Here is a 16,878-nt window from a genome sequence, read left to right as displayed (position 1 = left end):
GATCAATTGTCACGATTGTCCCTGCTTTCTCAAGCCATCACTGAAACAAACAGCAGATGTGAGATGTTATGTCCTCTCTAGTCTCGCCTCTGGTTGCTGATGCATACAAAAAAGAAATGCTTTAAACATTAACAGTCACAGCACGACACATTGCGAAAATGTGGTAAAAAAAGGTGAATCTGAACACAAGACCATTACATAACACCACTTGTGAGTGTGTTTTAGGAGGGGGGGGGGGGGGGGGTGCAATTTTCTTTTTTGCACCAGACTCAACATTTACACAATTAAGATTAAAACAAAAAAAGACATGAACTTTGGCAAAAAACAAGAACCGCTACCAAGGAGTATTGCAGTGACACTGAAAAGGAAAAACAAGTATATTGAAAAGTAAATGCTAAGAATGATATTTTGGATTTTATGTCTGAGAAAGAAAACTGTAGCATAAGAAGAAAAAGTACATTTTGAATCATAATTCTTTTCAATTGGAAAATATATATTTGTTAAAAATCTCACTGACTTCCAAACAGTGACACCATGTCGGGTATACAATGTTATAACTTCACTCGTATGCTACTATTTTTTACATTTTCTTCTTACACGATATTTATACTTTTCAGTGCAGCCTTTAACATTCCTTGGTAGTAAGCACTTATGGTAGGACATAAATAGAAGGATACTGCTTCTTCTTCAATAACTCACAAAGGCATCAATGGATTGTGTGAGAAGCAAAGAGGCTCTATTTTGTGGATAATTTACACAATATTCCTTCAAGGTTTTTGTTCAGTATGTCCTCTAACTTCCTCCTTTTCTCTTTTCTTGTTATATTTCCTGTAGAACTATCTGTACCGCGTCTTGAATTGAGTTTCTGCTTCAATAAATAGGCAGTGATGATCAACAGATGAGTCATCGAAAGTACAAAAAGCCTCGAAGATGAGATGAAGAAAGTGCAAGAAGGGACGTGAATGGGATCAGACAGCGACCACAAAGGCCATTTACTAGTACTACCTGTTTCTCAGGCAGCGAGTTTCCATCCCATCAAGGTCAACGTATTACGTGAAGGTATCTGAGGTCAGGGTAGAGCAGGTTTGTCAGCAGGGACAAGAGTCGAGGTCCATCTTTCAGACAATGGCCCGGATAGCAGATGAACTGGAGGACTTTTTTCAGCGAGTCTTCCAATTCCGTGTACTGCTTATTGCTAGCCATGGCTTCAAGCAGCCCCAACAACTGTGGAAAAAAAACATCGATGAGATAATCGAAGACTTGAAATTGGCATAAATGCCTACTTGTTGTGCTTTTGGAGAAGTTTGTAAGTCAGAAGTGGGCTGGAGTCGTAGCTCATTTTCTGATGCCACTTGTATGGAGAGAAACGTTGCCAGGCTGCGGACCACCACCCGGAATCTAAACACACAACGCACTTGAAAAGTTCTAAAAAGCTTATTTCACAGGTGGTTAAGTCCCGCCGTAGGAAAGCCGAACCACAATGTGATCAAAGACAGAGGAGATGGAAACATCTAGCTTACTTGTTCGAAACGGGGGACTTCTTCCCGAGACCAATGGCCCCGAGTAGTCCAGAATTGAGTCTTTCTTCTCCCAGCTGGAGGAGCCTACTTTGCAACTTCAATAGCCCGGAGACCACCCCTGATAATTCACTGAGACTCGCTTGAGGCTGCAGCAGCTCCACGGCCAGATTCAGTGATTTGTGCCACCAAAGAAAGAGTTTAGCCTCATTGCCTGGTCCGCTGGAGACACACAATGACATATTTCATAGATTGATACAAAAATTGGGTCATACTCTAGTCTGAGAATATTTTTTCCTTTCTCCAAATTTCTTCCTGCTGCCATTGATCCTAATCGTTGTTATCCATTCAAACTCACAAACCTGGGGGACACCTGATGGGTCCACGTGTTGATGAGAGCCAGCGTCCTCCTCTCATTGGCTCCTGTGTGTTCAGAGTTAAGGCGTTGGAGGATGATGGCGTAAAGCGTGAGGAAGCTGCATCCAGATAGGCTCTCGGAGAGGAAGTCTTCCACCGTCAGCTCGGGTACTTGCAGCGATGCTAACACGGGACCCCAGCCAACAAGCTCCTCTTCAGCTGGACAGAAGAAAGGTGCGATTTAACATCTCTACCAGAACATCGACTTGGCCATTGAAAGCAATGACTGGAAAGCGCGAGCTCGCTTTACCGTGTTTAAAGTGCGCCGTGATGCACGCCTCCATGATGCGAGTCATGTGGCTCACCGAGGCCAGACAGCGGGAGCAAGCAGTGAGTAGAGGCAGAATGGGAAAGCCCTTCCCCTTCTTGTCCAGCCAGGCGATGACCCCAAGCGCGAGCGCCTCGCCCGTAGAGACGGCGACGCTGTTGAGCGTGGTCAACGCGCCGCTGAAAAGGCTGCAGAAGGCCATGTGCCTCTGCTCCAATCCCGTCTCTGTGTAAGAAACGCAACATTAAATCGACACCTGGCCAACTTTTGCGGGAGAAGAGCGCCTCACCAGGTGGGCTGAATGTGACGATGCTCTCCAAAAGGGCCTCCAGCTGTGTCTCCAGAATGCTAATGCTGATGCTTCCCGCTTGTTCCAAAGCCACCAAACACTGCACGGCCCAGCACACGTAAGCGGACGCCTTCATTGTCCCCTCCTGGCATGCATAACGTAAATTGTAGTTGGCCACTCAGGGAGTATATATACACGTACATGCATACACGCACGCGCACACACATACACACACATATATAAATACATAGCATTGAATAAAAATGTGATATATATACCATGTGAGCAGCTTCATACGGGCGGGAATGAAGTCCAGCAGCACTACGTAGTGATGTTAGCAACAAGTGAGTTGCAGAATCCGTGCTAAGCAGCAGAGATGGATTGTAGTGGGTACTGACATATGCCAGAACCCCTTGGTAGGATGGCAGATCTAATTGGTGCCAAGGCAGAGATGTGCATTGGATCAATAGATTGACAAGTGGGGAGTCCTGGAGAAAGAGGAAGAAAATGTTTCATTTTTTCGTTTTTTTTTTTTGTACACTCCAACAAAGTTTTTAAAAAGATTTAAGAGGGTACCTGTTGGCTGAGGAGCTGCTCCTCCTTTGCTAGAAAAACCAGCATGTATAACAGATACACCAACATGGTGTATGAATCCTTTTGAGGATTCAAATTGGACTGAAATGTTACTTGTTGTGGTGGCGGCATTAAGTGGTCACTTAAGACGCTGACCCAGTTCACTTCACATAAAATCTCTCCCATAAAAAGGAAGCAGCTTTTGGGACTTCCTCTCTCCACCTGTTAGGACAAACGAGATGATAAAAGTCATGAGTGTGCTTGAAAGATGAAGGAAATGTGATCAGTGTCTCATATTTTGATGGTTTTGAAACGCATGTTTGAGGGTCTCACATTGAAGAGGTGCTCCATGAGCAGCGTGTCCGGATACAGGTATCTCCATGGCAGCTTTCGCAGGTGAGAGTGGTACATGTATAACAAGTACTCTGGGGTCCGTGGAGAAGTGCAATTTTCACAGTACTGCATCAGACTAAGCCAAAGTGCACCTCTTTGTCCCGGAAGTAGCCGCTCTGGAATGTATGAGTGCAAAACAAATGTATATATTGTAAAGGGAGCATCAGGAAAGCAATAGTTTGGATGTTACCTTGGAATATCTGATGCAGTTTGTCAGTGTGTTGAGCGTAAAGTGCGACCACACATCCTGCAACACTCGCATCTGTCTCCATCCAAGGGTAACACTTGAGATTACTGTAACAAAAATAGTGTTGATACAGCTATAGATTTCCACCTACACACTCTAGAAGATCACTTTAACATTCATCATAATACATTGAATGAAGCCCGACCTTTTATACAGGGCCGTTATGAAAATCATTGGCAGCCACTAATACTGTTGAAAATTGAAAAAAACCTTTAACCAGTCAATTTCTTTGTGGTGTTCTTCTTTGTATTTTATTTCATGGTAATTTGTTTTGATATTTTACTAGCTAAGAATTTCATTTCTAACTCAGAGCAGACTCCTGCCTTAGCATCCAAATTAAAAGCATCCCCATATTTGGTAGAGGCCACGCTACCTTTGCCCTCAAATCCTAAAATGTTGCCACTCTCCTCTTCTAAAACTCACCTAAGTTTTTGCTTTCATACTACAAACATATCCTGCAAGATTGATAATAATCCCTTTATTCATTCTTGAGTTATCTTGGTTAGTTTGGTATGGTACCAAAAATATCCCCTGTCCTATAGAAAGGTTAACTACAACTTGGTGAAAACATTGCTAGAAGACCAACGTACCTCCCATCTTCAGTATTAAGAGGAAAGATCCACGGCTTAAATAATTTCCCAATCTTATTGTGCAGTTCGTGGAGAGCTGTGAGAATTCCAGACTTGTGTTATGAAAACATAGGAGCAGGTGCCCAAACCATTGTGTTAAATGTTACGCGATGTACCTTGCATTACTCTCTTGCTGCCCACAGATTCTCTGGCAAAGTTGCTAAGTGACACACTGCTCAGACAGTGAACCAAATAGTCCCAGAAAGTAAGAATCTCACTGATGTAAAGAGACCAGGCAGAGTAGAGGCCAAAACTACGAAGGTCAGGATTGCTGAGACGACTGCGCAGGAAGTAATCACTGAGCCAATCTATGGTTTCATCCACCTATTAGCAATATATAAAAACAATGGCAGATTTGAAGTCATTATTGTATGAGGATTTCAAAAATGTCTAACATTGAAGAAATTCCATCTATTTTTTTTAAGGTAAAATTTCCTTCATAGGTGAAAATATAGAGTGATTTAGGATGTCACCTGTTGAGGAGAAAGGGTGATTGGTGATCGATAGGAAGACCCTGAGCATGCTGTTGCGTGGGCAGAAACCTCAGAGCTTTGCCCTTGTTCGCATTTGTTTTTGCTGCTGCGGGAGGAAGATGAGCAGCCGAGGCATCGCATTGTCACTTTCCAGCATTCCGGACTTAATAGCTGATTTGATGAGCCTGTAGAAAATAATGATTTAGTGCAATAACTACCAGGTGTTATATGCCTATTGATTCTGATGTAGATATCAGTTGGATAACACTGAAAAAAAGAGTATTATATAACAAATGTACTGGAAGAACAAGTTAGATTTGTTTGTTTTTGTTGTTATAGAAAATACTACATTGAGGCAGATTCAATTTGCATTAACACTATCATTTGCACTAGAGACACAATGAATATTTGTCTTGGTAAACATTTAAAGAATACTCGGATTTAATTCACGCTATTCCGTTTCATGAATATTTTGTAAACGTGAGCAACAATGTGTGGATGGCAGACCTTCAAAGAGATGACTATGTGTTTTGTTCCTGGATATGAAAGGAAAATAGGAATAAATGGAAAGCAATTCCCTCTTATGATTCACGGGTGATAATAAAAGTCTGTCCATCAAATGTTTTGCCCGCTTAGTTGTTTTTTCTTCTTCACAACAATAATTCAATTCATATTAATTGATGACAAATATAAGAGGAACTTTTAGCCAATCAAAGAAGGCTACAATAATGACCAACTGCTTTAATGGCCATGCAAAAAAAGATACACTTACTAGTCATAAGGAGACGCAGGCAATCACTGTAGTGGTCAGGAAAATTGTGGCGTAAAAGCAAGCTCCAGTGTTTGGTGAAAAGGTGAAAAGGGGTGAGAAGGTCCGGTTCGGGATCTCGGCCGCAAACACAGAGACCCCCATGGACGAGTTCCAGTAACTGGGTCCTTACGGAAAATACGGGATGGGCCTCGTTCAGCCAGCTGGACAAATCAAACTGAAAAATGATGCAGAGAGAGAATTGAAACCGAGTGGCTTTGATTGTGCGGAAGATTGCTGGACAAATTGGTCCAACCTTTGTGAGTAGCATGAAAATAACGTCTGCACTATCATGATGTAGTGACGCCACTACGTCTTGGTAGAGCAAGACCAGCTGGTCAGGAGCTGCGTTAGGCGTGAAGAAAGGAGATATAAGAGGGCAAAGACGTCTCTGTTCCAAGATGGTCTTCAGGACACGACTACACTCTTCAGGATTACCCTGGATGAACACCTTCAGAAAACATGTTATTTAGATTATTCATATTGTTTAAGGAATCTGCAAAGGGGAAGGTCAAAAAACTCATTTCTTTGTTTTCGCTTTAATTTCACTGTGACTAAAGAATGAATCTTAATTCAACTCTATGAGGCAAATGTGCAAAGTGGGTTGTGTTACAATCATTGGCAGAGGTCCTCATTCTACTATATGCTGTTCTTAAGAGTTGTGATCAAACAGCGAGAACATAATGTGCGTGCGTACCTGTCCCAGTATCTCCACACAAGAGGAGAGGTATTGGCGTGTTGGTGGATGCCGTAATGTGTCTTGACACACAAATGACACCACTTGGTAGAAGGCTGCTACCCCAACATGATGCACCGATGGCGATTTCTGGGATTTGTACATGTTCACAAGAGCCCTGCACACATTCAAAAATAAACATTTGAAACTTTGAATAAACATCACTTTTGCAATTTCAGAGGACCACATTTCCCACACTATAAGGTACAAGAGAGTATAATAGTATGCACATTCAATGAATGGCCTACTCCAATTTTTTTTTCATGTATAAGGCGCACAGGATTATAAGACACAAGAGTAGTAGTGGTTGTTGTAATAGTAGAGGATTTGTTATACAGTCACTAGATGAAGCTGTTGTAGTTGTAATAGTAGAGTTATACATCAACCAGATGGAGAAAGTTGAAGTCTTTTAGTTGCACCTTATAATGCGGAAGATACGCTAGATTACAGACGGTTATAATCACGTGATAAAATTCTCGGTGTGGACAGCAGCTTGGGCCAAGCTTTGAGGAGGAGGAGCCTTAGCGTCAGAATGAAGATTTTTGATATCTCTGCACAGCGACGTTATCTGATTCTGCACTGCCTCCTGTCTCTGGACACACTCACACTGAACATATCACAGAGATGAACAATTAACAGCAAGTCTAATAAATTGGTCCATTTTTCTGCAACGCAGTGAGAATGCTCATACAGTGACGCTGATGTTAGCCGGGCCCTGGCATGGCTGCCCTCCTTTCCCTTTGCATTCTAGGCTCAGGGTTACTTGCTCTGGTCGGTTCTTGTAAAGCAGAGGCAAATTTTCCAGAAGCTCCTGTTCCATGGCCACCTGCTGGGCTTCCCGTGAAACTGCAGTCCTTTGGGGTTTTATGTGAGAATATAAGACATGAGCATAATTGTGTACACAAGCAGAAGTGCTTCATAACAGTTTAAAGGTACCTGGCTTGGTCCTGCAGTATGCTGAGATCTCGCTGAAGTAGTTCGGCAGCAGCTTTGGTGTCAGACAGACAAACGTTGGGGACCTCAGCCACTGGAGTCTTCAAGTGTTGGCGGTCTGGAGCAGGAAGTGGCGCTGAATGCTTCTGCAAGTTGGACTGGATACGGTCCTTTGCTGCAGAAAAAACACAGTCACAGCCGTTACACATTTTGATTGGTGTTAAATCATTATGATATTATTATACATATTTCTTTAATTCCGATGAAAACTACTGCTGTAAAAATGCTCAAACTGGGATTTTCTATCAATAAACTCATAAGCAATGATTTGCACTGTTTTTTTTTGTACCATTGCTGAAGCTATAGTCAGTGAAGCTGGAGTTTGCAGTTTGAAGGAAAGATGGTTCACTCTGCACCTTCTCCCACAGTGAAAGGACCTCCTTCTTTTCATGTCGCAGACGCTCCTGGTCGACATATTCCAGCCACAGTTCCTGAAGATTAGAAGAAATTGTGTTAGGAACATTAACACTCACAGTCAGTCTTCCTAGTTTAAATGATTAAATAAATATTGTGGAAAAAAAGGGGCTTTAAACATTATTGATTGTATTACATTGACTGCGTTTTTATTAAAATGTTATTAGTTTATGAGTATATTTATTATTTGGAAAAAATACTTTAATATTTCATGTTTATATTATAAGAATATTTTTTATTATAAATCAGTTCAAGATTGGTCTTAAGTTTCAACAGTTGAAAAGCTGTCCACTGAAAGGGTTCAAGAAATGAAGGACACACAAACCTGTTGCTGTTGCATAACCTGTGCAAGTCTGTGTGGTTCATATTCAGGAGGAAGACTAGGAAGGTAAACTTCCTGCTTCTGCAGAGTTTCATCTTCCAACCACAGGGCAAAAACCCCAAACAACCTGCAAAACGTGAAAGATTTTTGGTTGAAAATATTGTTAACTACTCAAAGCACAGCAGGTGACCTACCTGACCAACTCTATGTGTAGCTGAGGAGAGGTGAGGTAGGAGCGGCAGGGGCTACCGGCCCACCTGTCGCTAGGGTTGTCTGCTGAGACCGTGTCTGTTGGTGGCACCCTTAAGGCCTGGCTGGCAGCATGGTGGAAATCCGATATGGTTTGTAACCTCTGCCTCAAATCTTGCAACAGAGTGGCTTGAGAGGAAGTCTGGAAGAATCTTCGGCCAATGCATCCACCGGCAGCCAGACTAGCGCAAGCAAAATGCATTTTATTAAGATCACCTGGACAAGAAAATCTGAAGTTGTCCCCATTGTTGACATTATGTGCAAATATATAGGCAAAATACTATGAAATATGTTGGGAGATGCTTTTGAAATTACAGTCACATCTTAGCTCTATTGTACTGTATAGTTTCATGAGATAGGAAGACTTAAGCGTCATACCCATAATCGGGACCGGGTTGCCTGAGGAACAACTGCAGGAACTTTTGCCAAACTAGTGGTAATAGAGGATGGTCAGGGGGTGTGGCCAATGCCTGCCAGGCCCAACGGTAAACTTGGAGTCGCTGCAAAGACGGGGTGACTGGCAACTTCAGCCTCTGTTGAGCTCTCTGCCTCAGACATATGGCAAATTAGTTAAAAGTCATCCATCTATTCTGAAAACATAATTCCCCATATGTACCTTTAAGGCTTGTTCTGGTGAGATACTAGGCTCTGATAGGAGTTCATTTTCAACACATCTTCTGATCTGACAGTCTTCCTCAAATGTGCCCTCCATGTTAAGTACCAGCCAAGCAAACCAAACCTAGCAACAAAGAAACACTAATCCAGTGAGATCATATAGTGATTTATGCAAATTGTTAAGGATTAGAGAGTCTTACTTCTCCACTCAGTGACTGGCCCTCTATGAAAGATGGTGTTGCATTTCCAGCAATCCAGCCTACCAGAGAAGAGAGCAGACCTCGATCCCCATGGTAACCCAAAGCATTCTGCAATAGGGATTCAAACCACAACATTACCAACTCATTCTCAGTTGGTTAGGACGTGGATTTGAGACAATGACGGATGCCTGATGAAAATACCTTATGCTGTTGGTGAAGGAGCTTCAGCAGGCAATCCTCTTGATGATGTGTGAATGCTGCAAGGCAGATTTGATCAATGAGGAACAACACTGTTTTGTCCCGATACCATAGATTCTGCTGGGTCAAAATCCCCATCCAAAACTCCAGCACGGCTACGACACCCACACGACTGGACTGTGAACTCTCAACCACATGGCTCTAGAGGGAAGACAAATATAAATGCATTTCTAAATCAAAGTGTGGAATGACTGTAGATATCGCAATTTCATTATATATAATAGTTTGAAAAAACTCGGATTAATTTCGGTGAGTGTCACAATTCCGGCAGCTCCTTCACTTCAATTAGGCTTGAGAAATTATTGTTTAACTCTTATTCCAAGAATGCAATATTAGCCTAAATTTTTGCATAATTTGTTTAGTCTGTGCATGTTTAAGGTTATCCATTAGGTTGCAATATAGAAAGGAAATATTTAGGACAAATATGTATTGTAAATAAGTTACCTGAATAACACTGTTCAACAGTCGGACATTGTCTCCATACACTGTACCGGTGAGGAGTGGAGCTACCCGGTGTGTGACTTGCTGTGTCACACCCTGTGGACACACACTGTCATACTGCAGGAATAGCTGAATGCAACTTAGGAACCTGGCAAAAAAGGGGGGAAAACATACATCAAATGTTAAGTGTTGGTGAGGTAGCAATTGAAGATTGAAAGCATTGGTAGTTTGTTTGTAAAAGTGATATTTACTGAGCGTTGCTGAGAAGGTAGAAACTAAGTGGGTAGATTTGGGGAAGGATGTTATCCAAAAGATGGACAGCAGCTTGCAGGTGGCGAGACTGAATCAGACTCCTTAACAAGCCGACTCCATCGGTACAAAAGTGCTCCAGGCTAATGAAAAATAAATGACACAGCTTTTCCTCATTCTTTAAGTTAGGGAGGGAAATAAAAATCATTGCAAAGGAAGCAACCCATACCTATGCCCTACTGTTGTCATAGCAATCGACAGGTATGCTCCGATAGGGATTCCTGCTTTTACAGCCCGGACAACAGAGTGCATGCTGGGCGAGTGTGTGAGTTCTACAAGTGGGACGGACCCCAAAGCAGGAGGAGACCAACCCCCTTTTGGGTGCTGTGCATTGGCATGGAGCTTTAGCCTGAGTAAGAGCTGCCACGCCCATTGGCTGAATGATGCCTCAGGGGAGACACCTAAGCGAAGGACGCTCGCAAGGTACGACACCTGAAGAAAAAGAGACATTCTCAGGAAAATTCGAGAGCGACGGATGTCTTAAAATATGTTACCTGCTTAATTCCTTCTGATATGAGACCAGTATAGGGTTTATCAGTCAGGTATTTTTGATACGCCTCAGCCACCAGCAGAGCCACTTTACTGTGAAGCGATGACGACAAGGCCAAGGAACCATCCTGACAACCCAAACAGGCTTTGTCATTTCAGACCAAAGTGAAAATGTGACAAGTGGAAAACCATTTAAAACTACCTGGGAGTATCCCCAGTTGAGACCCTCCAATATAACGCAAGCCAGTCGATTCTCCACAGCGGACAGAGGATGTTGCAGCAACCACGCCCCAATCACGCATATCTCCTCTGGTTGAGGACGCCACAAGCTCAGGGGAAGCTCTTTACACAAGTAGAGTGCCACCTATCAAAGAGAAAGCATTAAAATACCTCCAGTATATAGTTCTAGTGAAACCTAAACCAATAGAACCAACCATGCCGACAGTTTGGATGGTTTCTCTCAGCCTCCCCAGCAGCACAGAGATAATAAAGGGATGGGCTGATGCTATGGTAGCCAACAACTCCCTTCCAACCTTGGAGTAAATTTCTCTGGTGGATACACTGACATAAGACACCTGCAGGCAAAATAAAGTGATACAAAACCGTCTTTTATCGCAAAAAACAAAGGCATTGGAAATATCTTCTGAAGACGTTAAGGATGAAACGGAACAGTGCAGCTCTTCACCACTGAATTGTGAACAACAATAAAAATGACTTTTCTTAATAACACAAAATAATGGCGTTATTATCATTGACGAGGCAGAAATGCTACTGGAGCCCTTGATTTACATCTCAATGGATTGAACAGAAACCTCATTCTTCCTTCGCACATTTTTTTCATACCTGGTAAATCAGCAGACTGATGGTTGTGACGAAAGCTGGATCTGAGTACTGGGCTGGTGTGGCCATGTGTGCAAGTGCAGTGAGGAGGGAGATGCCGTCAGAGCTGTTAACCTCACACAACCACAACTCAAACCTCTCTTGGTGTTCGGGTTCTGCAGAAAAAGATGGTCTGCACATGATCACCAAGTTTAAAGGTCTCCGACTCATGCTTTCTATGAATTGAAACCAGTCGAGCTGCAGTAAGCTGTCAAAATGTGAATTACCTCTTAAAGCTTGAATACAGGCCTCGGTGTCATCACAAGCACAAAGAGTTTCAACTCCTTCAGTGACGACACACTGCATCACATAAAGGATCCTCCATAGCATGTAGCTGGATAGAGTCCCATAGGGCATTTCAGACATAAACAACCAAATTCCCAACCTGTAAAAGAAACGGATGAGAATTAAAAAACAATGTTTTATTTAATTTAAAGGAGTTGAGGTGCAAAATTGACATTTTAAACTTTAAATCATGTTATGGTACACTAGCCAGTGTATACTATAGTTTTGTATGTATGATACTGTAAAATCCTAAACAAAACACTGTAGTATCAAACCTTTTGCTTCTGAGAACATGCAGAACAGTCCTGAGGAATAGATGATCATATTCCACCTGCAGCTTTTCCAAAGGTAAAGAGTGGACGTGTGTGTTAGATCCACTAGTACCAGTCCCGCTAACATATTGTGCCCAATGATCACTGACATAAGACAGTGTCATCCTGCAAGAGAAATCCAGATAAATGACCTAATAATATCGCCTGGCAGCATTTTTATGGATGTGACCAAACCACCATGCCTTTTTCAAACATGCACACTCCAAAAGACCCACTAACCGTATAATGTGTCCTATTCGTTTCACTAGCTGTCTGTATCGAGCCCTGTTATAGGTTTGTAGGCCAAGGGCGAGAATTTCAATGAGCGAAGAAGCAAAGGCAAAGACACGCATCATCTTCTGACTTGAGTACCCCTGAGACTCATAAACACCTGCAAACCAATTGTTGAGTTAGTTCCTTCAGGAAAAAGAAATCCCTTTATGTATTGATCGTTTCAAAATAATAATTTCAGGGGTTTCAGTGCCTTATTGAGGACACTGCTGTAGTTGTGCATCATTGTGGAAGCCTTTTTGTAAAGACTGCTCTCTTAATTATAGCTTTACAAAACAAAAGTAAAGATGTAGACATTTACCGTGCTTGCTCATCCCCAGCATGTTTGAATAGAGTTGCTGGAAAGGGAACTGGGACATAAAGGAGACAAGGTCATCCTCACAAAGCAGCAACCAACTGCTCTCTGGATCCTCATCCTAAAAAAAAAAAGAGGACAGCATGTTTAATTAAATCTGGTATTCAGTCAATAGACCAATAATTAAATGCACTTTAGTCTTTTTAAACAATTCTAAATGTTAGTCAGCGAGAACAAAATGGATTGGTCATACATTGCTGTCAAGGACAATGAAAAATAATCATTGCTTTGTTGTGTTCGAAAACGGCTTTGTACCTCCTCTCCTCCTTCATCCACAAGAGTCCAGTTGCCAGACTCAGGTCCAGATGAAGCTGAATTTAGACTCTCACATGGTTTCATATGGGTCAAAAACTCTGCACGATGTCTAAAGTCAGAATAGAAATGCATTCCTCACCAGTTATGTTCACATTGGAAAAATTAAAGGACTTCAAGGAAAATAACATTAGGAGTGGTGCTGCTCCCATTGAAATGTAACTAACCACTACAATTAGTTAACTTATAAATATATAACTGATTCTGATAGTGTTCTTGGGTAGTGAAGGCATTTTTTTACCTACCGAGCAGGTGACATAAGAATTGCCAAGGCTTGCATAAAGTCTTGCACTCCACAGACGTTCCCGCTCACTTCAATCTGAAAACATCATAATAAAATGTTGCTAATTTTTCAGTGCAAGATTTGATATCCATAATAGTCAATGGTAGTGAATGATTGATTCATACTTTAGTGATGCTAAAGAAAATATTTGAACGTAATTTTCATTTTGGGTTGCACATCTTAATTGCAAAAATAAGGTACTTGTGGTTTATTTTTCCCCAGGTATCTTTGAAATCCAATTTTCAATGCAAAACTGGACGATTGGGACATATCCTACATATGTAATAGTAACGGAATATTTTATGAACCTACCTGAAGGAAAGGGGCGGCCCACTTGCCCACCCCATCAGGACAGCACAGCAAATGACACAACAAGAACAGATGCTCTCCTGAGCCTCCCACATAGAGCAGCTCTGCCACCTGCAGAGACAAAAACATGACAAATAAGTCATGCTAAATACACACAAAACCTAATCTAATGTGTATAATTACCAGTATTTCCAACCAGTGATGGATATCTGCCTGAAATTGTGTATCATCAAGGACTTTTCGCATGAAACTAAAAAGAATGCTGATGGCATCTTTCAATGGTTGAAAGGAACAGGGCCGTGTTTGGCTAGGACAACAGTCTGTTGAGAAAAATACATAGACAAACAACAAAAGAGTTCATTCAGCTGGGTACATTCACTGTTTGCAAACCATGCTGATATGACAACTATTCTTGCTTCCCTGCATGCGTGTGTGGTATGCATCAATGTTCAACAAAAAAATATACAGCTATTTTGCACATTCTGACCCATGAGGAGATAAGCTGAAAATCCACCACCATATAATCAAAGTACTTGGCTTGGAAAAAAATGAAATGGCAATTTATTAAAGGATTGAATTTCATGGTATTACCCATGGAACATTTTGAAAATAAACAGTTCTTAAACTTTACACGTGAATGAATATTTTGTAGTTTCAGTTGAATATAAGTGAATTGTGGATGATTTATGGGCAATACTTTGGAGCAGTGTATGCGCATATCACCTTTTAATAAGCGGTACAAGAAGGATTCCACCTGGACACGTGACAGCAGAGCAGTATAAGCATGCAGTGCCACCTTCTGATGTAAAAGTTCACTGCGAATTTCAAAAAGTTTGCTCAACTCAGCCAGCACACTTTGACTGAATTCTGCTTGCTGGAAACGGTGGTAGCCACACACTCTCGACTGATCTGCACATAATCCCTTTAGAGAGGAAAAAAAACATTAAAAACGTCAGCAAATTCTGTATATCTCATTTACTGTATATTTCATTTACTGCATATTTGTGCTCAGCAATGTTTTGGAAACACTGAACCTGAAGTGTCAACTGTTCATCTCTGAAGCTCCATAGACGATTCTGAGTGCTTTTGCAGTCAGACGACTGCGTGTGCAATTGCGTGTGTGATTGGGTCAGTTGTCTACGACAGCGCCAGTAGTTCTGCAGAAGTTCGGCCAATTCGTGAATCTCGTGTCGAGCCAGCGCACAGAATTGAGCTGTGCATTCTTCCACGCCTTCTAGCCATGTTCGTAAGCCTCCACCAGGCTCCCAAACACTCAGCTGCTCCAAAGAGAATGGCTGCAAAACAACAAAAATGAAGTCAATTTAAAGAAAAAAAATTGACATGATCCATAACTGGTCATAAAGTCATTTCAACCATCTGGTTTAAAGAAAAATAAGTCGAAAGTTACTTTTTCAGACCAAATATAGAGTCAATATATTGCAGGAAAACAAATTATAGCCTCAACTCCAAACTGTAAAATGTATCCTGTTTGGACACATTTCTTAACCCATGAGTTGTAAGGACATTTTGAAATAATGAAATCATTCTGATGATAATGAATCTTGTTATTGGGGGGAAAAAAATGACGAAAATCGCATTTAAGGTAAATGTCAGGGCTTGTTTGTGGTGGAATTTGAAGAAAATAACCAGTGACAAGGCTCAAACATGTAAAGCTGATATGGCAATAGCATTCTGAGAAAGTTGAAGCAAGATCGATGGGGAACACTGTTTGACATTGATAAAGTCAGTGTTTTAAAAGCTGTATAATGTTATATACTGTATAAAAAAATATATACCTGAACTTCTGTTGTGGCTCTTGGTAATTCAGGGTAGAGTTTGGTCTTGGAAAGTTCAACCACGGACTCCCGAGGCTGCAAACTAGGTGGAGAAGATTCCTGCTCGGCAAGTGCTAAAACGGCAGGTCCTTTCACAGAATTTTTTACTGCTGCACTGTGAAGCTCTATCCAGGATCCCTCCTCCAGTGTCGGGACAGATGGATAAAGAGGAGGCGCACTAGGGACACTTTTGATCTCTAAATGCGTCGAAACACGTGACGCATGTGATATGGCCTCAAGCTCGGACTTAAAAAAACTCACGTCTAAATCAATTTCTTTTGTTTGCTGCACTGTGGCTCGTGATGCTTGTGACAAATCCAGAACTGATCGTGAAGTCTCATTTGACGCAGCGTGCGACGGGAAGGTCTCTAATGCCTTGGATTTGGTCTCAGGGATAAGAATGGGCTCAGGTTTTTCCTGCTGTGGTTCCAGTGGTGGAGCGGATGGAGGGATGCTTGCAAATTCAGAAGTGGAAGCATCATAACACACGGATGAAGAGGCATTTTCCTTGGCCTCTGTTGTTTTCTGCTTCCTGATCTGCTCATAACAAATAAGTAGATAATCAGTGTGAGCATGCATGCAGCAGAAGTAAAAGTATATAATCAATTTTCAAGGTTTAAACCACAAAAATCATTCAAAGATAGTGAAAAAAATAAGATGAAATGTCACCTTTGCACTGATTTTCGTCTTGGTCTTCTTAGGTCGTACTGCCTCCATGTTTAAACCCGTCTCTCACATTGCAACTTTCCCGTTAAACAATTTTAGGATAGTATTAGACTTTGCTGCAATATTTGCGCACAAAATTGACATCAAAAAGATCAGTCTGACTTACGTTTTTTCTTTGATAAGCAGCAAGTGGAAGCCTGTGTTGACAAGATAAACAGGCTTGTCAACACAATAATTTGGGGGATTTTTTCGGCCACAATTAGGAGCGATCGCGGTTACTTCATAATGATAGAACAATCCAAACTACCTAAAGAAAAGAGGTTCGTAAAAAGAAAAAGATTTATGACGGACTCAAGCCTCAAATGTTATCGGGTATCGTCTTGTTTACTCGATCTACCTCCATTTTTTCCCTGTACCAACCGCTTGATCTTCTTTGCTTCGTTTTTTCCTGTCGTAAAAAGAATAAAACAGCTAATATCGGCAGATGACGGAGTGCGCTGGTCTCATTTTCGATTCACTTGTCACTGTTTTGTTTGTCTCAGGAATTGTGTTTTCACAATCCAAAGTCACGTGTTAACTCCACCTTTCTACGGAGGTCCAGAAAGAACAAACTTTGTCAAACCAAAACAAAACAGTCATATGATGTGTTTAGTATTCATTCTTTCCAATGAAATTATTAAATCAAAAGGTGAAATGAATAAAACCACTGTAC

General features: G+C 41.6%; 1 protein-coding gene across 1 annotated transcript; it reads right to left on the bottom strand.

Moving 5' to 3' along the window:
* Nucleotides 1–230: 230 nt before the first annotated feature.
* On the bottom strand, nucleotides 231–16,732 carry LOC144195747 (ectopic P granules protein 5 homolog). Its single transcript, XM_077715567.1, has 46 exons — nucleotides 16,333–16,732; nucleotides 16,170–16,243; nucleotides 15,462–16,037; nucleotides 14,700–14,960; nucleotides 14,389–14,587; nucleotides 13,849–13,985; nucleotides 13,669–13,776; nucleotides 13,319–13,392; nucleotides 13,017–13,125; nucleotides 12,708–12,822; nucleotides 12,356–12,506; nucleotides 12,080–12,241; nucleotides 11,747–11,904; nucleotides 11,484–11,635; nucleotides 11,075–11,215; nucleotides 10,843–11,004; nucleotides 10,646–10,768; nucleotides 10,321–10,583; nucleotides 10,094–10,234; nucleotides 9,846–9,990; nucleotides 9,345–9,542; nucleotides 9,144–9,251; nucleotides 8,945–9,067; nucleotides 8,707–8,873; nucleotides 8,274–8,510; nucleotides 8,083–8,206; nucleotides 7,633–7,774; nucleotides 7,287–7,458; nucleotides 7,042–7,204; nucleotides 6,815–6,957; nucleotides 6,312–6,468; nucleotides 5,871–6,065; nucleotides 5,579–5,792; nucleotides 4,807–4,991; nucleotides 4,450–4,657; nucleotides 4,295–4,370; nucleotides 3,648–3,751; nucleotides 3,398–3,573; nucleotides 3,068–3,286; nucleotides 2,770–2,979; nucleotides 2,492–2,636; nucleotides 2,185–2,427; nucleotides 1,880–2,093; nucleotides 1,521–1,739; nucleotides 1,284–1,398; nucleotides 231–1,224 (listed from the first exon to the last, which is right to left on the bottom strand). The coding sequence occupies exons 2-46, from the start codon at nucleotides 16,215–16,217 to the stop codon at nucleotides 1,042–1,044; spliced, it is 7,665 nt and encodes a 2,554-aa protein (XP_077571693.1). The 5' UTR covers nucleotides 16,218–16,243; nucleotides 16,333–16,732; the 3' UTR covers nucleotides 231–1,041.
* Nucleotides 16,733–16,878: the final 146 nt, after the last annotated feature.

This window comes from Stigmatopora nigra, chromosome 4 (genome assembly GCF_051989575.1).
Source record: "Stigmatopora nigra isolate UIUO_SnigA chromosome 4, RoL_Snig_1.1, whole genome shotgun sequence".
Lineage (NCBI taxonomy): Eukaryota > Metazoa > Chordata > Actinopteri > Syngnathiformes > Syngnathidae > Stigmatopora > Stigmatopora nigra.
Note: the sequence above shows the minus strand (reverse complement) of the source record. Positions and strands in the feature narration are given on the sequence as shown.

Coding starts and splice junctions, on each gene's coding strand:
- LOC144195747 (XM_077715567.1), bottom strand. CDS start 16,217: ATGGAGGCAGTACGACCTAAGAAGACCAAGACGAAAATCAGTGCAAAG. Junction 13,393..13,668: donor GGGCCGCCCCTTTCCTTCAG/GTAGGTTCATAA, acceptor TGATGTTTTCAG/ATTGAAGTGAGCGGGAACGT. Junction 3,574..3,647: donor ACTGCATCAGATATTCCAAG/GTAACATCCAAA, acceptor CATACATTCCAG/AGCGGCTACTTCCGGGACAA.